The 24,108-nt window shown below is 45.9% G+C and overlaps 1 protein-coding gene across 3 annotated transcripts in view; it reads left to right on the forward strand.

Annotated features, from left to right (window-relative positions):
• The window catches only part of Dus2 (dihydrouridine synthase 2), a 39,061-nt gene extending 15,669 nt beyond the window's left edge, over positions 1–23,392 (forward strand). The window contains exons 4-16 of one of the 3 annotated variants that reach the window (XM_028854305.2): positions 625–716; positions 2,478–2,521; positions 3,784–3,844; positions 5,834–5,881; positions 10,779–10,844; positions 10,958–11,028; positions 13,899–13,985; positions 16,604–16,772; positions 18,404–18,525; positions 19,727–19,876; positions 21,608–21,695; positions 22,577–22,650; positions 22,840–23,392. In XM_028854305.2, coding sequence (XP_028710138.1) covers positions 625–716; positions 2,478–2,521; positions 3,784–3,844; positions 5,834–5,881; positions 10,779–10,844; positions 10,958–11,028; positions 13,899–13,985; positions 16,604–16,772; positions 18,404–18,525; positions 19,727–19,876; positions 21,608–21,695; positions 22,577–22,650; positions 22,840–23,077 — 1,310 coding nt within the window. In that variant the 3' untranslated portion in view covers positions 23,078–23,392. The remainder of the gene's footprint in view (positions 1–624; positions 717–2,477; positions 2,522–3,783; positions 3,845–5,833; positions 5,882–10,778; positions 10,845–10,957; positions 11,029–13,898; positions 13,986–16,603; positions 16,773–18,403; positions 18,526–19,726; positions 19,877–21,607; positions 21,696–22,576; positions 22,651–22,839) is intronic. The other 2 variants (XM_028854307.2, XM_037206235.1) reach the window with 2 other exon arrangements.
• Positions 23,393–24,108: the final 716 nt, after the last annotated feature.

Below are 24,108 nucleotides of genomic sequence, written 5' to 3' on the forward strand. Positions count from 1 at the left end.
GCATAATTAAGAAATGAAAACTTTACTGAACTTTACAGTGCAGCTGGGGCTCGAGTTTTCTATATGTCCCTTTCCCCTAGCTAAAATGATAATAGCATGTTAAAAATTGCAGAACGATAACTATAAACATGCCATTTATCAAATAATTGTAATCTGAGCTACCATCACTCCGAAAAGAGACCATCATTAGTAACTCACAAAGCTTCTAAGGGCATATCTATTTCCTTTAAGAATATATATCAAGCCAGGTATGGTGGCACCCAGCTTTAATCTCAGTACTTTGGAGGCAGAGACAGGCAGATGTATGTGAGTTTGAAGCCACCCTGGCCTACAAAGCAAGTTCTAGGACAGCCAAGGCTCTTACACAGAGAAACCCTGTCTCAAAAAACAAAAACAAAACCATAAAACCATTAATAAATAAGAGAAGAAAAGAAAAGAGATAGAAGAGAAACCCTGTTGCCAAAAAACAAAACCAAAACCAAAAATAACTAAAGAAAAGAGAGACAGAAGACTATCTATCTAGAATCTACTTTCCCCTTTCCAGTTTGTAGTTTTTCTGTGGCTTCCAAAGCCTAGGCTAGGTTGAAATTGCATCTTAATTAGGTGGTTTGTGTTTTCTTGCAGAGGTGCTCAGCACAGTGGACTTTGTTGCTCCTGATGACCGAGTAGTTTTCCGTACATGTGAAAGAGAACAGAACAGGGTGGTTTTCCAAATGGTAAGAGACACCTCTCACTCCAGTGTCTAGTATCCGGAGGGTCCTTATTTTCTAGTATTTCCTGCTTCTGCCTGCCAGTGTTGAATGCCTGTAATACACTGTACAGTGGTGGCAGCCTATGTATTTGGTTTGAATGTTTTTCAGAGATTCATTCATGATTAGGTACACTGTTAGAGACTGGAAATCAAGCTGTTGCAATCTGTTCTATGTCTCCAGTCTCAAACTTAGTTAATTATAGGAATTATCTGATTGATATGACTTCTGTATTTATTTATTTTTAATCCTGAAGATTGATTATTCTGGCCAAAATGTTTGTTTTTATGTAGAATATATAAAAATCTTAGGTTTTCTAAAGATCAGTTAAAATTTATGTTACAGATATAATATAGCTTTGTTTTTTCTTTTTCCTTATTTTTTTTCTTTCTTTCTTTCTTTCTTTCTTTCTTTTTTTTTTTTTTTTTTTTTTTTTTTTATCTTTTTTGGGTTTTTCAAGACAGGGTTTCTCTGTGTAGCCCTGGCTGTCCTGGAACTCACTCTGTAGACCAGACTGGCCTTGAACTCAGAGATCTACCTGCCTCTGCTGCCCAACTGCTGGGATTAAAGGCATGTACCACTACCACCTGGCTAGATTTTTTCTCTTTCTTTAGGCATAGCTTGGTGTTTATTTAGGAATAGCTCCTGGATGACATTTAGATATTTTCTAAACTTAGTAACAATGGATAGACAAAATACATGGCAAAATATTAATTGTAGAATTTGAGTGATAGATTTCTGAATATGTGCTATAAATTTTCCCCCCTATTTTGGTGTGTGGCGTGTGTGTGTGTGTGTGTGTGTGTGTGTGTGTGTGTGTGTGTATGTCAGAAGCTGATGTTTGATATCTTCCATGATTGCTCTTCATTCTGTTGACTGAGGCAGGTCTCTTGCTGAATCCAGAGCTTGCAGATTTGCTTAGTCTAGCTAGGCAGCTTGCTCCAGGGATCCTCTGTTTCTGCCTTACTATAGATGGGCTGCCACTTCTGCCCACTTTTTTAAAATAAAATTTTATTACATTATTTATTATTTGTGTGTGTGACCATGTGTACGTGTGTGCCATAGTGCACATGTGGAGGTAAGGGGACAACTTGCAGGACTGCCTTATGTGTCCCAGGGCTTGATCTCAAGTTTACATTCTTGGCAGCAAATGCCTTTACCCTCCGTGCCGTCTTGCTGGTCCCTGCCTGGTTTTTATGTGGGTGATGGTGATCTCAACTCTGACCTCACGCTTGCACAGCAAGCATTTTATTTCCTGAGTCCCCTCTTCAGCCCCTGTTTGAAAGTCACCATGACATTAATGAGGTTGTCTAGTCCTTCTGAGTTCATCTATTTCCTTTGTTGGGGAGCAAGTCTAGTGTACTGACCTGACCCTTTTTTTTTTTTAGTTATTATTATCATTTTATTTTATGTATATGGATGTTTTGCCTGCATGTATGTCTGTGCACCCTGTGTGTGCCTGGTGCCTAGAGAGGTCATTGGATCCCCTGGAGCTGGAATTATAGACATGTAGGTGCTGGAAATTGAAATGAGATCCTTGGGAAGAGCAACCAGTGCTTTTAACTGCGGAGTCATCTCTCCAACCCCGAGTGGGCCTGACTCTTATATTTCCTAGATGTGCATATGCATGCATGCATATATGTGTGTGTGAGAGATACCAATAGGTGTGTTTGTCTACATGTGTGCACTTGTGTCAAGACAGGTTGATGTAGTTTCTTGTGTTCCCAGGGGACTTCAGACGCAGAGAGAGCCCTTGCTGTGGCCAGGCTTGTGTAAGTTCTTCCCTCCTTGGGAATGCCTTGTCTCTTCTGTAAGCTATGAGACCTTAATATCACTAGCAACCCATCTTCTGCTTCCTAGCCCCTTACTTTCTGTTTTTTAGGTGAAGGGAATTGGGTTTCTTTCCCTGTGCTATCTGAAGGCTGGCCTGGGACTCTTGTATACCCACTATGGTTATATCCTAGAGATCCTCTTTATTGAGCCCTCATTTTAATGTTTATTCATGGGTTTCCCTTTCTAGGGATTCTTCTGAGATTCCTGAAGCGTTAATCCTCATGAAATGTAGATAAGATCTATCCTTCCTGATTTAACAGTCAGGAGAATGCATGGTTGAAGTGATGACCTTTGGAGTTAAAGCAGAGCTCAGTTGGAATTCTGGCTCTGCTCTTTGCTAACTGTGTGAATGTAGGTAAATTACCTATTACTATTGAGAACTTTGTTCTCTTATTTATAAAATGATATCTATCAACCTCCGGCATTATAGGAAACAACAAATGAAATAATGCATGTCCTGTCTTTGCAATATGTGGTACATAATGAGTGCTTCACATTAGCTCTTGTGACTAATGACTGTGAGGGTAAGAAAGAACTCAGGCCATAACTGCTGCATATCACAAACTCTTATAAACCAGTGGATAATGTGAGGAGCTCTTCTATACACAGAATTGTTTGGAGCAGCCAGTTTTGCCACTCAGCAAATGAAGCCAGTCTGTTACAACTACCACCAGCACCACTGCTTCCTCTTCCTCGTTTTCTCTCCTGTGTAGCCCAGGTTTGCCGCAAACTGATCTTCCTGCCTCCCCTCTCTGAGTGTTGGGATTACATATGTGTGCCACCATACCCGGCTCAGTTTAGTAACTTTTATAGAAGATGTGCTCTGGCAATGGCCTCTGCTCATACCACTTTTTTTACATTGACAAATGGATTCCAGTATCCCAGTGAAACGATAGTCCTAGAATGGAATTCAGACAATATTTCAAATACCTGATAACGACCCTCAGTGTAGCAAAGTCCTCTGCATCCAGCTCTTTATAGATATGTATTCCTTATGTCTTTCTTCTGGGACTCTGCTCAGATGAGGCAGTTACAGTTTGCGGATGGACTCTTCTGATTTTCAGCTTTTGTTGTTGAGAATTAGTATTTCACAGGCCCAGGAGGCCCAGGAGGATCAGGAGCACAGAACCCCTTTATCTTTCATCTATTTTCTTCCCTCAAGTAGAATATTTATTACCTTTTCTCCTTCATGTTTTTCCAGAGAAAATGATGTAGCTGGTATTGATGTCAACATGGGCTGTCCAAAAGAATATTCTACTAAGGTAAATGATTTCTTTATATAACTGTGCAGATTAAAGAGACTATACATGACAGCTAAGGTAGTACCTGGCTCTGGGCCAGCTAGATCCTGTGCTGGATGAGAAAAATGCTCAAAGGGATGTTATTAGGCTAGGTATGATGGTACATACTCGTAATCTGAACTTGTAAAGGCTAAGGCTGGAGGATGATGAGTTGGAGGCTAGCCTAATTTACAGGTTAACCTTGAACTTCTGAGTCAACAGTCTTACCCCCAAATCCTGGGATTACAGATGTTGCTACCAAATCTAGTTTTATGAGGTGTAGGGATTTAACCCAGGTCTTCATGTGTGCTAAGCAAGAATTCTACCAACTGAGCTATATCTCCAGCTCTTTCACTTTATTTTTAATGAATTCAGACTTTTACAGAGCCTATGGGTCAGCAAGCTGCCTCATTGGGTAAAAGTGCTTGCCACACAGGCCTGAGGATGTGAATTCGATCTCTGAATTCTACTGTGGAAGGAGAGAATCAACCCCTAAAAGTTGTCCTCTGACCTCCACACGTGCACTGTGGCATGCATGTACCCCCTCCCCACACACCATACATACATACAGTAACAGTAAATAATATTAAATTGATAGCGATTATCCCTCTAGGGCTAGAGAGATGGCTTAGCAGTTAAGAGTGCTTGCTGTTCTCCTAGAGGACCTGGCTTCAGTTCCCAGCACACAAGTCAAGCAGCTCATAACCACTTGTAACTCCAACTCTAAGAGACTCTGAGGGCATGCCCGCACATGTGGCATATATATACACAGGTACATACATATTAAAAAAATCCCACCAGGTGGTGGTGTTGCATGCCTTTAATCCCAACACTCAGGAGGCAGAGCCAGGCAGATCTCTTTGAGTTCGAGGCCAGCTTGGTCTACAGAGCGAGATCCAGGACAGGTACCAAAACTATGCAGAGAAACCCTGTCTCGAAAAACAAAACAAAACAAACAAACAAAAAATCCCTTCTCTATTCCCCACCCATGATTTATTAAAATAACTCACAGTAGATAGATAATGTGGTTTACAACTGTAATCTTAGCACTCAGGCTGAAGCAGGAGGATTTCAGTGAGTTCAAAGCCAGCTTGAACTTATCCAGGTAATATAACATGATTCTGTGTCAATAAAACAAAACACAAAGTAATTCATAATATTGTCCAATACTTCAGAAATATAGGTAGATAGTTATGAAAAAAAGCAGGAAAATTATTGGTAAAAAAGTCTATCGTCAAGAAACAGTCATTGGCGGGAATGATGGCTCACTAGATAAGGATGCTTGTCACCTGATGACCTGAGTTCAAACCCCAGGATCCACATGGAAGGGGAGAACTGACTCCTGCAAGTTGTCCTCTGATCTGCACACATGTATACACACACACAAACACACAAAATAAATAACTGCTTAAAAGTTTTAAAAGAGAGAGAGAGCCATTGCTGTCATTGTTGGACTGTAAGTTGCTCTGTGATTTGGCGGTTTTCATTTGCTGGACTTTTGTTTTTGTTTTGACACAGGATATATCTATGAAGCACAAGCTAGCTTTGAACTCACCACTGTGCAGCTGAGGCTGGCCTCAAACTCTTGATCCTCCTGACTCAGCCTCCTGAGTATGTGTGCCATTGTGCTCAGGTGGACTCCTTATTTTAAGGATACAGTAGATGGTGGGTTCAGTTTGTTATGACTCTGAGATCTCTATGGGGATGTGAAGTCCTAAAAAATAAAATTTTAGTGCCCATTTCTAGATTGATAAATGGTTTTGCCAAAAATGGTCAGAGTGGTAGTTTTTCAGATTCCTCACATTCTGGTTCTTGATGGGATTTGTGTTGTGCAGACAAGGCTGCCTTCCTCTGTGGTTAGGAAAATGCGTTTCCAGTGGACCTTGGCTACCTTATTGCTACACTGTGTTGCCTTACCGTGGCTGGTACCTTGTCCTTCAATCGTAAGACCTTGTGTGTGCTTCTCCTTAGGGAGGGATGGGAGCTGCTCTGTTGTCAGACCCTGACAAGATTGAGAAGGTAAGTGACAGTAGGGTCCTCAAACATTCTGTGATTTAGATTACCTACAATGTCTCTCCTATTCCAGATTCACTGAAGTCTACCTAGATTCTCTGTTTGGGTCCCAGAGGGGAAATTTTTAATTAATTAATTTATTTTTATGCGGTATGGGTGTTTTGCCTGCATATATGTCTGCACTATGTACATGTAGTACCCGAAAAGATGATTGGATCCCCTGGAGGTGGAGTTAATAGATGGGATCCTCTGCAATAGCGTGATGCACTCTTTTTTTTTTTTTTTTAAATTATTTATTTATTTCATGTGCATTGGTGTTTTGCCTGCATGTATGTCTGTGTGAGGCTGTTGGATCCACTGGTACTGGAGTTACTCACAGTAGTGAGCTACATGAGGGTGCTGGGAATTGAACCTGGGTCTTCTGGAAGAGCAGCTAGTGCTCTTAACCTCTGAGCTATCTCTCCAGCCCATGTGATGTACTCTTAACTGCTGAGAAATCTCTCTAGCCCTGGCCTGAAATTTTTTTTTTTTAATGCCAAATGCCATTTATTGAAGGAGAGAGGTTTTAAATACAGGCTTACAGCACAATGGGAGAACCCTGGAGGGCAGAAGTTTGCTACCAATGTTTTACAATCTTGCATCTAAGCTGTTAATGCCCATTATGCAGGATACCCAGACAAGGAACTTCCCTTAAGCATTCAGGAGGGTGGAACCTGGCAGGGAATTAGCATAGGGAGGATATCAAGGTCAAGGTCAGCAAGCAAGGCAACAGTTACCCAAAACAGGGGCCATGGCCCTACAGGTCCCCCTTTTACTAAAAAATGAGCTTTTGACTTAGGTTGCGTGGGAGGTCAGCAGGTCACCTTACCCATCATGGAGATGCCTGCCCAGGCCACACAGGCACTCTGTCTTAGGATGGTGAGCGCCCCCAGGCATTACCCGTCTCTGAATACTCATTATCATACAGGCTCAATCGTGTGTGAGCTACAGAGTTAACTGCTGCCAAAGATCTCAAAGTGGCACTGGGCTTGCAATCTGTGTTCAACACAGAAAAGACCAACAGAGGTCCTATCTCACCCATAGCCGATAGGCTAAAGGCAACTGAGCCATTCCCTTCCTTAACAAGCCTTATTGCAAATTGGAGTCCTTGTAAGATGGTATCCCAAAAGCAAATGGAACTTGAGTTTATAAATTTATAATTTTCAAAGCCAATAAAAATGTATATAACTATTGAATTAAATTTATCATGCCCAATAGAATGGAAGATTAACTAACTGTGGTAGCTACTTTTGCTGCCAGGGTCTCCACTGTGCTAGCTGTAGTAACCAATTATGAAATGGTAATCCCAGAAACAGTAGCAGTGGTGGCTGCCACTGCTTAACAGCAACAATGGCAGCAGCAATGTCAAATTCTCTTCTGGAGCATGTGGACATCCACTGGCATGTATACAACTCCATGGCCTGAAAATTTTTACAAAGTAATTTTGACATGCAGCTAGATTTAGGAACCCTCAGTCTGCCTTCAGTGCACTTGAGGTCTGTCACTGAGAGCCAAAGGGCCTGAGAACTCAGGTATGGCCTCCTCTCTGTTACCACTTTCTCTTCCAGGATTATCTGAGAGCAAAGGGCAAGTCACTGTGGGTAAGGGCATGCTCAGAAGTCTGTGTGTATGGATGGACAGGCCTCTCCTAGGGGGCTGGATGAGAGTGACAGGGTGTCCCCTGCATATGGCCCATATGGATAGAGTATACCACAGGCCACGTCCCATACCCTGCTCCCCACCCCTTTTTTGAGATGGGGTCTTGCTATATAATTGTCTCAAAAACACAAAAAAAAACAAAAAAACAAAGCAAAACTAAAAAAGAAAGATAGCAGACAGAGTCCCAATCAGTTCTCAAGAGGCTGAAGGACTGTGAGTTTGAAGGCATCCTGCACAAAGTAAGGGAGTCCAGGCCAGTCTGGGTGTATAGTGAAACCCATCTCCAAAACCAAGAAGTTGGGCAGAGAACTTACACTGGCAAATTTCTTTTTCCTCCTTTCCCCCCCACCTGCTTCCTTCTCTCCTGCCTTCCCTTCCCCTCTCTCTCTCTCTCTCTCTCTCTCTCTCTCTCTCTCCCTCTCTCTCTCTCTCTTTCTTTCTTTCTTTTTTTTTTTTTTTTTGAGAGAGGGCATCTTATACATGCCAGCCTGGCCTGAGGGTCCGGTGAGACCTGCTTGCCATGGGTGGATGTACTGTTTCCCTACTCAGAACTGGATTTTTGTTTCTGGTCCTTTCCCATCTCTGGCAGGGACATGAGGCATGATTTAGAGTTTCATGAATTTCATGCTACCACCTGGCGATAAGACAGCCTCAGGGGACTGGAGAGGTGGCTCAGCGGTTAAGAGCACTGGCTGCTCTTCCAGAGGACCTGGGTTCAATTCCCAGCACTCACATGGCAGCTCACAACTGTCTCTACCTCCAAGATCTGACACCCTCATACAGACATACATGCAGGCAAACATCAATGCAAAGAAAGTAAAATAAACAAATTATTTTAAAAAAAAAATGACAGCCTCAGGAAGCTGGGCGGTGGTGGTGGTGGTGGTGGTGGTGGTGGTGGTGGTGGTGGTGGTGCACACCTTTAATCCCAGCACTCGGGCAGCAGAGGCAGCAAATCTCTATGAGTTCGAGGCTAGCCTGGTCTACAGAGTGAGTTCCAGGACAGCCAGAGCTATTATACAGAGGACACCCTGTCTCAACTACAAAAAAAAGGGGGGGGGGGCGCAGGAGGTACTTATTTCTCCCTAGTGTGATCTTGCAAGTGGCTAGGTCTTTCTCTTGCCCAATTTCCTTCCTGGTCTTTCAATGTGCGTGTGAACAGAAATTCTAAGTACCTAGAACTACTTAGAATCAAAAGGAAGTTCTCTGAGACTGAATACTGTATCAGACCAGTTGTTCTTTTGTCCTCACGTTTCAGAGGGTTCAAAGTAAGCACTTGCAAGGAAATCCTCTGGAGATGCCTGTTGATTTGTGGTTTCTGAGAAGGGTCTCACATAGTCTGGGCTGGCCTTCTGCTCCTTATGTAGTCAAGAATGACCTTGAGCTCTTGCTCCTCCTGCTTCTACCTCCCAAGTACTCCACCATGCCCTTGCTAGAGTGAGCCTGGCAGTCCCCCTCCTTAAAGTGCAAATACCCCTTTAAGGCTTGCTCGCCAGGATGACTGTGGGAAATCAGGTCTGGTCTGCTGTCTGAGGCAGCACCTGGAGAGGGTTCCTTCCTACTAGTCTTGCTGGTGAAGTGTCTGCCTTTCAACAGGGTTTCTTGGCCTGATGTCTTCTTCTTAGGGGCCTTCCCCTGGTCTTAGATAAGGCTGGGTTCACTATAACTGGCTCTCTGCTGCCCCCATCTGTCCAGAATCAAGATAAATTCAAGTACTCACCCTTATCTGATAGTTGCTGCCTAGGGGACGGACACCTCTGTTGGTTAGAAGTCCGGTTTTGGGGAGAGTGCGGTTGAGATCACCTTCCTTCCCTTGTGTCTGGCCTGAAAGTTTTGATGTAGAAAGAGGATAGCAATGCTACAGACATTCATTGTTATTTATATCTCTCTTGATCTCTGATTTTCATGTTGCTATCTCCTTGACTACTCTACTGTGTGACTTACTGATCTTTCTTTGCAATCTTTTCTAATTGTTGTATAAGAAGCAGTTAAAATACATTGAATGTGTTGTATTTTCCCTTTATAGTTCATATATTTGTATATCTGACTTTTCAAAAGAGAAGGATTCATGAGGAGAGAGCCAAGGTCCTTAAAGATCTTCCTGTTCTCATTCTATAGTTCTGGGATAGCACTTGGAATATTCCTTTTACTCAGAAAAGAAACTGTCAGTCACCGAGGGGTGGTGGTGCATGCCTTTAATCTCAGCAGTCAGATTCAGTGTCAGGTGGATCTCAGAGTTTGAGGCCAGCCTGGTCTTCAGAGTGAGTCCCAGGATATCCAGGACTATACAGAGAAACCCTGTCTTGGAAAAAAAAGAGGAGGAGGAGAAGAAAGCTGTCAGTCATGTGTTCATAACCAGGACTAAGCCTCAGGATTATATTGAGGGTGTTGGGCAATGATTTTGAAAGCACAGATTTCTATTTATTTATTTTATATCCTGGCCATAGTTCCCCCCCTCTCTTCCCAGTTCTTTCCCACAACTCTCCCACCCACACCTCCTCCCTTTCTGTTCAGGAAGGGCATGTCTCCCCTTGATATCAACAAAACATGGCATATCAAGTTGCAGTAAGATTAAGCACCTCCCCATGTATTAAGGTTGGGCAAGGTGATCCAGTATGAGGAGTAGGATCCCAAAAGCCAGTGAAAGAGTCAGAGACAGTCCCTGCTCCCATTGTTAGGAATCCCACAAGAGGACCAAGCTACACAACTCTAACATATATGCAGAGTGCCTAGGTCAGTCCCATGAAGGGAAAGCACAGGTTTCTAAACTCTGTCCCTTGAGACCCATTTAGGAAATAATGTGGTAGGATCTAAGAGTTTGTGTTACTCAAGCTCTCCAGGTAATTCTGATATTTTTCCCAGCAAAGAGTCACTGTTCCACACAGGACTACATGCAGATACATTCACTCCTTCCTTCAGTGTATTTAACGTGTGTATATACTTACCTTTATGTACTAGGCAGGGACTTGCTAGTGTTGGGATTTTAGCATAGAATAGAGGCAGAATCCTCATTCCATGGTGTTTACATGTAAATTCATTCAACAGATAAATGCAAGTAGTCATGCATATACCAATTGTCCGTCTACTGGTTATACCAATTGTCCGTCTACTGGTAATCATGGTCTTATAGGTGTGTTAACTAGTGTAAGCAGTGTGGTGATTTGTTCCAGAAGAGATGGATGTGCCTGTCTATTCCTCTTTGCAGATCCTCAGCACTCTCGTTAAAGGAACACACAGACCTGTGACCTGTAAAATCCGAATCCTGCCCTCGGTAAGGATATGTTACTTGAAGGTTATTCTCTTGGATAATGTTAGATCTTAGGAGTCAGCAGCTCCTTCCTTGAGTCTTAATGACCACCTTGTGCTGTAATCTCTCTTACCCAGCTAGAAGATACCCTGAACCTTGTGAAGCGAATAGAGAGGACTGGCATTTCAGCCATTGCAGTTCATGGAAGGTGAGTGTTGCCTTCTTAGTGATTGGCAGGGAGATTCCTCAACAGACCCTACGTGACAAACACTTCTCTATGTATTTAGCTTACCTCTGCCTAGCTCCCTGATAGCCTGTGTATCCAGAGAACATTGAAACGCTCATGGGCTTGCATTTATTCATTCATTGATTACCTTCTGACGGTAGACACAACTTCAAGCATTAGAAACACAAGAGGGGCCGGGCGATAGTGGCGCACACGTTTAATCCCAGCACTCGAGAGGCAGAGGCAGGCGGATCTCTGTGAGTTCAAGGCCAGCCTGGGCTACACAGTGAGTTCCAGGACAGCCAGGGCTACACAGAGAAACCCTGTCTCGAAAAACCAAAAAAAAAGAAAAAAGGAAAAGAAACACAGGAGGAAGGGGAAGGGCCCTGCCTGCAGGATGTGTAAGTGGTAGAGGTGTGGAGGCGCAGAGGTGTAGAGGCGCAGAGGAAGTGCAGTTTGCTTAAAATTGTATCACATAGCCAGGACATGGTGGAATTGGAATTTTGATCTTATTTTCCCTTCCTTTCCCTTCCTCTCTCCCTCCCTCCCTCCCTCTTTCCTTTCCTCCTCCTCTCTCTCTCTCCCCTCTCCCTCTCTCTGCCTGCCTCTCTCTCTCTTTCTTTTTTTTCTTGTGCTGGGGATTAAATCCAGGGTCTTGTATATGTTAGGTGAGTGCTTTGCCACTGAGGAATATCCCCAGTCCATTTCCGTTTTGGTTTGGTTTGATTGTTGTTATAAAGTCTCTTAAAGCCCAGACTGCCTTTAGACTTGACTCACAGCTGAGGCTGGCCTTGAACCCCTGATCCCCTTGCCTCCATCTCCTAAGTGTTGGGATTAGAGGTATTCACCACTATAATCAGTCTTCCCCCAGCCCCTCTCTCTGAGACAGAGTTTACTATACAACCTAGGTTGGTGGATCTTCCTATCCTCTGCCTTAGCCTCTCAAGGCTGGGATTATGGACACGAGCCACCACACCCACTAAATCTTTTTTCCTTTCCACTTCATTGAGCACCGGCTTCTCCCTTGAGTGACCCCACACAGCGGCTGTTCATCTGAAGGCCCTGGCTTCCTTGCCTGCCCTTGTTGGACTGCCAGCTGTCCCAATGTCTGCTAAACAGTTCTTGTGTCTGTAGCTCATGTGTTCTCTATTGGGAACTGAGTCTTTTTTTTTCCTTTTTTAAAGATTTATTTTCTTTTTAATTGTGTATATGTGTGGTGTCTGTGTGTCTCAGTGCAGGTGCTTGCAGAGTCCAGAAAAAAGTGTTGGATCCCCTGGAGCTGGAGTTCCAGGAGGTTGTGAGCTGCTTGATGTGGGTGCTGGGGACTGAACTTGTGTCCTCCGTAAGAGTAGTATGCACTGTTAACTGCTGGGCCATCTCTATATACTGTGCGCGCGCGCGCGCGCGCGCGCACACACACACACACACAAGTGCTGGGATTGTAGGCATGAGCACTAGAGCCTGCTAAGCCAAAGTGTTTCTGAAGGCTGCTCTCTGTCTCCCTGTCGAACGTGCTCCCTGTGCCTAGCATGTCTTTTTGTATGTAATCCTGATAAATAGACTTTGGCTGACATCCTTTTTGTAGGGGAACTCAGGGGTCATAGGAACAGCCCAGATTGCTGGTTATCCCTGTCACTAAATTTTGGGGTACACCCTGAACAACAACACACAGAACAGTAAAGTGGAGCTGTATGGCTTGAAGGTAGGACGGCTTGGAAGTGACACCTGCATATAAACACACGTACTGGACTCCTTGCTGGGCAGTGGGCTCTAGACTCAATTGCTTGATTTTAAATCCCAGCTCTGCAGTTGGCTACCTATGTATCCTTAGGGAAACCATTTAACCTCTCTAATTATCACATTCCCCATTTGTCAGTTAGTACAATTTCTGCTTCATAGTTATTTTGATGCTTTTATGGGATTGTGACTATATTGCCTTGCAAGCAATATTAAGAAAACTTACTTTTCCCAGAAGTTGGAGGCAATTAGAAGACAGATTTGGGAGAGTTTAAGGAAGAACTTCCTGACCAGCAGAAACTCAGCAGATACAGCTGTTTTAGTGTGGTATGAATTGGCTGCTGGGGATGTAAGGAATCAGAGGTGGAGGCTAGCCTGGCAGGCTCTTCTGAGAAACCAGAATATAGCCCAGGAGCTACCTGCAAGCAAGAACTGGTTAGTCTCCTCTCCTGCTTGTCCTCACACATAGCTTGGGCCAGGCATGGTTGTAGCATACCTAAGATGTGCTTACTCATGCACAAGAACTGTTTTTGCTGTTGACCTTGGTAGGAAGGAGCCCTGGGTTGTGTCCTGCTTCCCCAGTGGCTTATCGTGACGGTCATGGTCTGTGGTCTGCCCTGGTGGCCCCTGGAACAGGGCCTACCCCATGTCAGGTGCTTCTCCCAAAGATCAGCTGTGCAGCTTGGCCTCAGCACAGGCAGCTGTGTGGGAGTGGCCAGTCTGAGCAGTGGCAGCTGTTCCAGGTCCCTTGGGAAGGGCAGGGCCGAGACTGTAGGGACAGCATTTTTGTGACACTGTCTCTTATTTCTGGCAGAGGCAAGGGGAAGCCAGGGAAAAGCAGTGTGACCTTGGGAACCAGGCCACCCACACTGGTCCTCTGTGGCTATGCCCCATCTTCAGGCTCCTGAGAACTAGCCTTAACCTTCTCACTCTCTTGCCCCTTAGGACAGAGCTCTTCCCCTAGGTCAGGGAGGCCATTCTCAGCAACCTGTCCTAGATAACCACATAGCTATCTGATCTGCTTGAGGCTCAGTAGGAAGGACAGTAGGATTTTAGGAATGTTATGGCTTTTGGCTCTCAGCCCCCAGGCCTCATCTCTTTTCTTCATCTTTAAGGAATCGGGAGGAACGGCCTCAGCACCCTGTCAGCTGTGAAGTTATAAGAGCCATCGCTGAAACCCTCTCCATTCCTGTCATAGCCAAGTAAGCTTCCACTCTTCCTCATTTGCTTTGTGCTCCACCTCATTCAGAGAAGACTTGCGCCAGCACATTAAAACACTGATACAAGCCACACATGGTGGCATACACCTTTAATCCCAGGACTATGGAGTCAGAGAGGCAGATGGAGCTCTGTGAGTTCAAAGCCAGCCTGGTCTATATAGGAGTTTCAGGACAGATAAGAGAGACCCTGTCTCAAAACAACAAAAAACTCCAAACAAAACGGAAACAAACACAGGGCTGGCAGTTTTACTTTGCAGTTAAGGGTGTCCGACACCAAGCCTGACTATCTGAGTTCAGTCCCTGAGAAAGCACTGAAACTTGCAACTTGACCCCTGACCTCCACTTGTGTCATGTCAGATATCTCCCCTATACCCAACCAACCAAATAAATATAAAAAAGAAATACTTAAAAAACTAACCATATGTGCTCACAGGGGCTTGCAGAGACTGAACGGACAGCCAGGGAGCCTGAATGAGACTGGCCTAGGCATTCTGCATATATGTTACAATTGTGTAGCTTGATCCTCTTATAGGACTCCTCACAGCAGGAACAGGGACTGTCTCTGACTCTTTTTCTGGCTTGTGGGACCCTACTTCTCATACTGGGCTGCCTGGCCTAGCCTTAATACATGGGGAGGTGCTTAGTCTTTACTGTGACTTGATATGCCATATTTTATTGATACTCATAGGAAACCTACTCTTTCCTGGATGGAGACGGAAGAAGAGGAGATTGGGGAGTTGGAGGGGGAATGAGGGAGAGGATCTGGGAGGGGAGGATGTGGGGACAGGCTGTGGCTGGGATGTAAAAATAAATATATGAATAAAAAAGCAAAAGAAAAAAAACTGACCATAAAGGAAAAGAGGGAGAAATGGAGCAAAAATAGAAAGTTAGGAACGAGGCTGACACTGGTGTTTGGACCTAGAGCTCAGAGCGTTCTGATGGTGGGCTAGGCTGTGGGTAGGAATAAGAATGTGGACAGTGGAAAGGTTGCAGAATCAGACCTAGGGCAAGATGATGCCACACCTAGAGTTAGGTATGCAAGGTCAGGGGCAGTGTGAGGAGTCCCAAGCTAGAGCTTTTAGCAACATGACTCAAGGAACATAAAGCAGGTAGAAGAAATCCAAAGGCCAGGTAGTGCACACTTTTAATCCCAGCCCTTGGGAAACAGAGGCAGGTGGATCTCTGAATCTGAGGCTAGCCTGGTCAATATAGAATGTTTCAGGACAGCCAAGAAAATATGATGTGATGCTATCTTTGAGAAAGAAAAAGAAGAAAGAAGGATGGATGGGTGGATGGATGGATGGATAGATGATGCCAAGCATGGCATCACACATCTTTAATCCCAGCACTTGGAAAGCAGAGGCAGACAGATCTCTGTGAGTTTGAAGCCAGCCTGGTTTATATAGTGAGATCCAGGACAGCCAGAGTTATATAGAGAGACCCTGTCTTAAAAAAAAAAAGAAAGGAAGGAAGGAAGAAAGAAAGAAAAGAGAAGAGAAAAGAGAAGAAAAGAGAAGAAAAGAAAGATCCAAACAAGCATTCTGGGCAACTACAGGCACTTATGCTAGCAAGTGTGGGGTTCTGATGACCACTCCAAAGACTTAATAGTAAGACTATACCCAGTCTTCTGTGTTGGCCACCTAGGAGTCCAGCGTAGCCTTGTACCTCAGGAAAGCACCGAGACTCAGGGAGCTTGGACATTGGAAACAGGGAAGTCCTGAGAACAGTTCCCTCTGACTAGTGGGAGGAAGAAGTAATGATGGGGTGGCTGCTAGGCCTTATGTACTCAGAGAGAGAAATTTTAGAGGTGACTTTGAGGACTGACTCAAGACTTTGGAGCTGGTTGCTTTTCCTGTCACCTCAGGGCTCTCCCCAGCACAGGTGTCTCTGGCCTGAGACTGCTACCTGACTCTGGATGAAGTAGTTGAGAACAGAAAAGTTTCTTAGAGCAGCAGGGTGGAAGGAGGAGGATTATGACCAAACTGAGTCTCCTCATTTCCCACCGTGATCCTCAGTGAGTGTGCCCTTCCCTCAGTCTAGGATTTTGACCTAGTCCTTAGAGGGTCTCTGGATGACTTCCCAGCTTGGAGTTTTTCCTGTGGCCGCAATTCCACAGGTTTTTTGTCTTTGTTTTTTAATTTTATATTTTAGACACGTCTTACTGTGTTGCCCCATGCTGGTCTAGGACTGGCTAGGTAGCCCAGGCTTACCTTGAAGACAGGATTCTTCTGCCTTAACCTCCTGGATGCTGTGATTACAGGTGTATATCACTGTACCAGCTAATAACTCAGTTTAAGTCCTACATCTTTAGATATTATCCGCCTTTGGCCACTGTTTTGGAGAGTAGAGAGGAAAAGTCAAATTTCTAAAATACCTCTTCAATGACAGACATGAATAGTTCAGGCTATTTTATGTATTACTTTATGTTTCTCCCTTACCAGTGGGGTATGCTTTATTATCACTTTGTTAAAGTTCTAATAGTTGAAGGGACTTGGCTAAAGCCATACTAATAATGAATGGCAGATCTGGAAATCACCTTTTTCTGGAAATACTGGTGCGTTCCATTATGGGACTCTTCCTATGCCCCTCTTGCTTTTTAGTGGAGGATCTCATGACCACATCCAGCAACATCTGGACATAGAGGACTTTCGACAAGCTACAGCTGCCTCTTCAGTGATGGTGGCTCGAGCAGCCATGTGGAACCCCTCTATCTTCCTCAAGGATGGCCTTCGTCCCCTGGAGGAAGTCATGCAGAAGTACATCAGATATGTAAGTCTTTGCACGTTTTCTTTCTTTTACATTTTATTTGACATAGAGTCTCATGGCCCAGACTGCCCTCTAATCCCTTATTCTCCTGCCTCTACTTCCTACGTGTTGGGATTACAGGCATGTGCCACCACATGCTTGAGAATAGCCTTTTCTAAACCAGTGTCTTCTCACTATGAGTGTAGTAGTTGTGTTAAAGGATTTTTTTTTTTGGATGAGTTCACTAGGTACAGTCCCAGGGACAGTGGGGTTCTATACTGGGCCGCACACGTACATGTTGGGCAGAGACAATAAGTTGTCCTCAAAGTTCTTCCATGAGTTGGATCTGAGCAGAAGTTGCAGCCCTCTCCCGGGGCAGTTTTCCACCTCCCTTTTCAATCTCAAGGCTCACTAATGCCTGGGGTTCCTCATGCTCTCCTCAAGCTGCGGCATTCGGGTGCTTTTCATGACTGTCAAGCTGGGACAGTAGGATGAGGCGTGTGTCCAGTTCCTGGCAGCTTCTGTCCGTACCCTCTTGGTTCTGGGTGTCCTGGAGCATGGGTTGGTGACTGTCAGCTCTTCAGCAGTCTAAGTCAGCTGCAGACAAAGGGCCTGCTCAACCCAGGTCAGCTGTCCAGCTCTTCTGGCCACCTGGCAAGCGTGTGGCAGAGAAGACATGTTCAGCAGTGCTGAGTCTGCTTACTAGGTGAAAGGTGATGCTATCACTCTTGCTCAGCCATCATTTGGCAGCTTTCAAGAGGGTGTGTTGTCCTAGAGAAAGAGAGTAGCCTCAAGCATCAACATGGATGCTTCTGGTCTGATCAGGTGCTTTCTGGGCCAGACAAGCTGAATCATAGTTCTGCCCCTGGCTGGAACTTACTCACTTATTCCATACCTTCTCCTGAGCATGCCATGGCACCTTCCTAGGCACTGAAGACAGGCCTAGAGGAGATTCTACAAGTGTAGGGGGTGAGCGCTTGGAGGGGGTTCTGGAGGCCTGTCTATAAAGCCTTTACTTTTGGCTGTTCTCCTGCCCTGCACCTAGCTGGGTGACCATCTATGGTATTATTTCTGGGTAGCCATCTTGCTTCTCTGGGCCTCACTTCTCAGGCTATAGAGTAAGGTAACAGCTGTACTTATCTTTGTATAGATATACAAATTGATAAGTCATGTGTATGAACATGCTTAGTAGATGGGGTTGTGCCCCACCCATGTAGGGGAAGTTGGAGAGAGGTTAGTCCAGATATAGTTGATCCTGGTTGTAAGGAATAGAAATCTTACCTCTGTCCTAGGGCTGGATTTGCCCTGCCAAAATTTGGTGTGTTCCTTTTCTCTGCCCCAGAAGATGCTCAGCATTAGACTCCCTGTGGCAGCCTGTGGTGACTGAAGCATGGGTTGATTCTTTGTACTTTTATCCCTCAGTCAGGCTGTCTAGGTGGCTGTGCTGCTGAACATGAGCCTCAGCGTTATGTTCAGACTTCGTGTGACAGCGGGAGGAATGGATGGCAGGGCTGCAGTAGTTCTTATGTGGGGTCCCATAGGCTTGACTGTAAGCACACCTCTCATGCCCTCTTAGAGCCCTTTTCCTTCCCACTGGCAGCTCAGATCCCAGTGTTTTCTGGTAACAGGTGGGCTCATGCTAGTTCTCCTCTCAGGCGGTGCAGTATGATAACCACTACACGAACACCAAATACTGCTTGTGCCAGATGCTTCGGGAACAGCTGGAGTCGCCCCAGGGAAGGTTGCTCCATGCTGCCCAGTCTTCCCAGGAAATTTGGTAAGAGTACAATGGTCTACCATCTATTCTTGCAGACTTAACCTAGACTTGACCTTGATCCCTAAGCTTATTTTGCTGAAGGGCCAGGGTCACAGCTTCTGAATGTGTATGTATAGGAGTGGGGTGGTAGTATAGTTTTGCTTCATAGAAGCGGGGGGACTTTCACAGCTTTGAAACCTTCCATTCTTCAACTGATCTTAGCAGCAGTTTGGTAACTAGGGTACTGTTAGAATGGAGGAATGCAAAAGATAGGCCTGGGAATTCCTGAGGAAGAAGTTTTTCTGTTAATGGGCCTTTTGCCTGCCAGGCTAACAAAACCAAGTGGTCAAGAGAGACAAGGCTTTAGAATGGAGCTCTTGACATACACCTATCTATACCCATTATCCTGGTCAACGAGGCTACCTCTGGGTCCTTCAGATCTAGTATAGCTTTAGATCAGGTGACTAACACCTGGCGGTCCTTGGCAACCCAGCTTTGTCCCAGTTCTTTTGGCTTCCAGTCTACTGTTGCCATAACTCACGTTCACGTCCTCTGTCTTAAAGGTCTTGTCTCCTCATGTTGACTGTCGGTACCTTCCTTCCTCTAAGGCTTTCTGAATCATACTTGCCTTCAGGGACCCACGTGCATGGGTTTTTTCTAGAAGGGAAAGCTCTTCCAGAAGCCTTTTTCCATCCTTGGCTTGAGCTGCTGGTTCTGCCCCATCCGTACAGGCCAAGCAGCTGAACATAGTGTATTTGAATTTTAGAACAGAATGTAACTCTGGAGCTCTGAGTGGTTCAGACTAGGTCCATGGTAGCTACGGGCAATGAGGAATCAATCGGTCCTCAGGCCCTTGTCTTTTGCACCCATGGGCCCTCATGAGGATGATCCATCCCATCAGTGTAGGTCAACTCTGCCATGCCTGGCTGGTTCGGTACATCCATCTGTGTGGTCATCCTTGGAAGAGGGCTGAGAATCGTGGGGAATAACCTCTGGATTCTTTTCTCCCCAGCCCAACCTCCCTCCAGTGTTCACACTCAAAGATTCAAATTCATTTTCTACTTTCCACTCTAGGCAGATGCTAGGGTGTATAGGAAACACCTTCTGATGCTCAGACCCTGTGTGGTGCAGGAGTTTCTTTGTGGTTGGTTAATGGGCTCCTGCAGTACCTTGGATGCTGTTCCACTAGGATTTCTATCCTGTTCCACCTCTTTTTCCATAGTGAGGCCTTTGGCCTTGGTGCCTTCTATGAGGAGACCATTCGGAAGCTAGATGCCCGGCGAGCTGACCTTTTGGCTAAGACTCCAGAGGGGGTTGAAGAGCCAGCTGAAGACACTTCCGGCATCATTAAGATGGCCATCAGGTTTGACCGGTAGGTTTCTAGTATATTCCAGGGCCAGTTGCCTAGTGGTTTTAGTGGCTGTTATATGTGAATATGTTATATGTCAAGCTTAGGAACTACAGGTCTCCTTAGTGTGGATACTTGTCCCCAGTCTTCAGCTTCCCAAGAAAGTGTTTTTTTTTTTTTTTTTTAAAGCTACAGAAAGCTGCACATAGAGCTCAATTGGCAGCTATTCCTTTTTTTTTTTGTTTTTTGAGACAGGGTTTCTCTGTGTAGTTTTGGTGCCTTTTCTGGAACTTACTCTGTAGCCCAGGCTGGCCTCAAATTTACAGAGATCTGCCTTCCTGTGCCCGAGTGCTGGGATTAAAGGCATGTGTCACCACCACCCGGCAGAAGGTGCTTTTTGTTACAGTTTTTTGTTTTGTTTTTGAGACAAGGTCTCTCTACATAGCTCTGGCTATCCTGGAACTCATTATGTAGACCAGGCAGGCCTTGAACTCACAGAGATCCACTTGCCTCTGCCTCCAGAGGTCTGAGATTAAAGGCATGTGCCACCTCAAGACTTATTACTGTATTTTTTTTTTTTTTTTCCAAGACAGGGTTTCTCTGTTGTAGCCTTGGCTGTCATGAAACTCACTTGGTAGCCCAGGCTGGCCTAAAACTCACAGAGATCCGCCTGCCTCTGCATCCCGAGTGCTGGGATTTTATGTGTGTACCACTACACCCAGATTTTTGTTACTGTATTATTTTAAACAGGGTTTCATGTAGCCCAGACTAACCTTGAGCTTTCTATGTAGCTGTTGATGAACCTGAACTCCTGATCCTGTTTTCAGGGAAGACTATCGCCGAAAGCCCAGGCAGCATTGGTGGGGGCATATTTTTCTAAGACAGACAGAATTGAACTTCACTTATTTCCTGACCCACTCATTCCTTTTCACAGCTTGGGACAGCAAGATAGGTCGACTGTTCCTCAGTCTGTGCTTTTCCCCTGAAGCTGCTCAATGGTCGTAGGAACATTGACTTGACCTGACTCTGTGCCCTGCCTACCCCACGGCCGCTCACCAGGCCAGTGGCGCCCTCTCTAGACAGAAGTAGCCTTAGTCTGATTCTTGCCTCACATTTTGACCCGGCTTTGAATGGTGCCCTCATTCTTGTCCCCTGCCATCTGGGTCTGAGCCTTCTCTAGTCTCCATACCCAGACCCCAAGGCTTGAGGTGGGGTTAAGAGGACAGCCATTGGGCGGTCATATGCCAGAGGGAGTTCCCAGTGGAAGAAGGAACATGTCCCTTTCCCCCTGTCGTGGACTGGCTCTGAAGCCGGAGTTTATTGTGTCTATAGCAGAGCAGATAACCCTGACTGGTCGGTGGACTCATGGTGGGCACTCACCTAGAGCTCTCAGCCCACTGTAGGGCCACCTCCCTTCCTACTCCACCCATCTCCTCCAGTCTCATCTTGAAGGGCAGTGAGCCTTCTTTCCTGCCTCCTGAAGGCTGTTTTCCAGGCTACAGCACAGAGAACTGTGAGTTTTCACATATGCACTCCTTATGGTTCTAAGCATGTAGAAGCCCATCTTCCCTTTAGAATAAGACCTAGGCTGCAACTCCTGGTAGAACAGGGAGAAAGTGTGTACAAAAGCCCTGGGGCAGCTACCTGATGTTTCAGTTTCTCCAGTTCACCTAGCAGTGGCTGATTGGTGGCTCTTGTTAAGGGATAGAGCAGTTATGGCGAATGAGCCTTAACTGTTTCTCCTCCTTTCCCTAGGAGAGCATACCCACCTCAAATTACCCCCAAGATGTGCCTGCTGGAATGGTGTCGGAGAGAGAAGTTGCCACAGCCTGTGTATGAAACAGTGAGTTCTGTCTGTTGTCTGTCTGGCATCCAGCCACAGGGCTTCCTGCACTGGCATCATCACCCCAGTACACTCATAGCTTAAATGCTCAGCTCTAGGCTGCTTTGTTAGCATCTGAACTTGATTCCCGTAGATGTGCATAAGTTGCTAGTAGTAGGGGTGATTGCAGATAGCCTCTTACCTCCGACCTTGGGCTGTTGTCCAATTCTGGCAGATATATCCGTGGATTGGGCTTCAGCCAGTGGGGCACAGAATTATGCCCACACATAGGGCCCCTGGGGTGGAAACCTTGAGATGGTCTTGCTTCACTTCCTTTGGTCCCTGTGGCTGCTCTGTCTTTCGTACTGGCCTTCTGGCCTCCCAGGCTTACACTTTCTGGGCCTTGTGTCCCCTCTACCAGAGTGACATTTGGAAAACAAATTGAACCTCTGTCTCTTGTTCAGGTTTCCAGCTCCCCAGAACACAAGACCCCTAAAACCTTGCTGTTTTATCTCTTCCACTCAGCTTTCTTCTCCAGCCACATCCCCTGAGGCCTCCGCCAGCTGTACCTGCTTTGCCATCTGGTGAACTCCTTTCTGCTGGGAACTGGCCCACATAGAAGTCAGCAGGCAGAGGCCCCTAGTCAGATAACGGTTCTTATGGTCCTTCGTTTAGTTCAGTGACAGAGCTCTGACACACTCATATCATTGTCAATTTGCATAACTGCCTCCCCCCCCTCCCCTTCCCCTTCAAAGATGCAGCAGGTACTTTCACATGGGCGGAGCATGTGATCAGGCAGCCTTCATTTGACTGAAGTTAGAAGTACTTCCCTCTCATGTGAGTGTCCTGCATGTGATGCGGCAGGTGGGCGATCTACTCTTTCCTTTGCTCTCTCCCCCTAGGTGCAGCGCCCTTTAGATCGCATGTTCTGCTCTGTTGTCACTGTTGCAGAACAGAAGTACCAGTCCACACTGTGGTGAGTTTCTCCTCGGATGGCAGGAGACTGGCGTAGGGATCCAAGTCTACTTCTGGTCTTGGGGAGTTGGGTGTATAGTTTGTGAGGGCACCAGTTTTATCGGAATCTCTTCAAAGGATGAAACTCAGGATTTCAAGACTGTAGACCTGCTGTTTTCTTGCTTTATGAATCTTTGCTTCATTTACCCAGGGACAAGTCCAAGAAACTAGCGGAGCAGACTGCAGCCATTGTCTGTCTGCGGAGCCAGGGCCTCCCTGAGGGTCGACTGGGTGAGGAGAGCCCCTCCTTGAACAAGCGCAAGCGAGAGGCCCCTGACCAAGATCCTGGAGGCCCCAGAGTTCAGGAGCCAGCACTACCTGGGGAGAAATGCAAGAAGCCATTTGTAACCCTGGGAACTAGTGAAGATAATCTCCTGGAAGGATGTTGACTACTGTCCCTGCCCTGGTCACCAGTGTGGGGAACTGATATGAAGGTGGTTATGGGTGCTGGGGCCTAAACCAGATGCCATTGGACAGTTTGCTGGCCCCTGCCATTGAAGTTAGGGTTCTTGACCCAGGCCATCAATGATGTCTGAAACAAGTGCCAAGGAGTGTCCAGTGGTAATACTGTCTCCTCTCATAGGTCTCAATGGTAAGCCAAGTTCCCAGTGACCTGAATAGTTTTTTGAAAACAAGGTTTTCAGGCCGCACCTCTAACTTGACATTGGTACCGTGCAATAAAGACAGACTGACTTTCACCCATGGCCAACTGTTTCAGCCTTGGACTACATCCTAGCATAATTATTGTACTTCTACCCTCTGTGCAGAGCTGGAGAGTCCCAAGGCGTGCCTCTTGCATGTAGGGGATGAGTGAACCTTTGGGGTCCCCTGGATTTTGGTGAAAGCAGGAAAGGACCAAGAAAACCATTTTAATGGTGGGAAACCTGAGGTGTTAATCATCATTTGACTTTTCTGATGAGAGGTTCTGTGTAATCTCAGGAAAAACAAGGGTATCTGGTACCCCAGTAAAGGGCCAACCTAGTAGAGTTGTGGGGGGTAAGGGCCCCAGAGTCTCCTTTATGCCTTACAACTAATTTGAGCTCAGACCTGATGAAGGAAGTGTCTGCTCAGGGCAGGGGACACCTGGGGGCTGCTGATGGCAGCCTTTTGGCTTTTGTGAAATGCAGCATTCACAGATCACACTGTCACTTTCCCCACCCCAATCCCATTTGAGGTGGAAGGAAGTGGTAGGTTAATTTCCTCCTGGCAGTGAGAAGCAAACAAACAGCCACCACCACCACCACCACATTTATTGGGGCCTCCCCACTCCCCTGCTGGGAGGGGTGGCCTGACCAAAGGTCCCTGCCCTGCCCCACCCCTGCTTCCTCTGCTGTAAACAGGCTGTGTGACCTTCCTTTTGCCAGGCTATGTGGGGGGAGGACTCCCCTCTAGACCAAACCTGCCTTTCCCCCCAAGTTCC

The sequence above is a fragment of the Peromyscus leucopus genome, chromosome 5, assembly GCF_004664715.2.
Source record: "Peromyscus leucopus breed LL Stock chromosome 5, UCI_PerLeu_2.1, whole genome shotgun sequence".
In the NCBI taxonomy this organism is placed as follows: Eukaryota; Metazoa; Chordata; class Mammalia; order Rodentia; family Cricetidae; genus Peromyscus; species Peromyscus leucopus.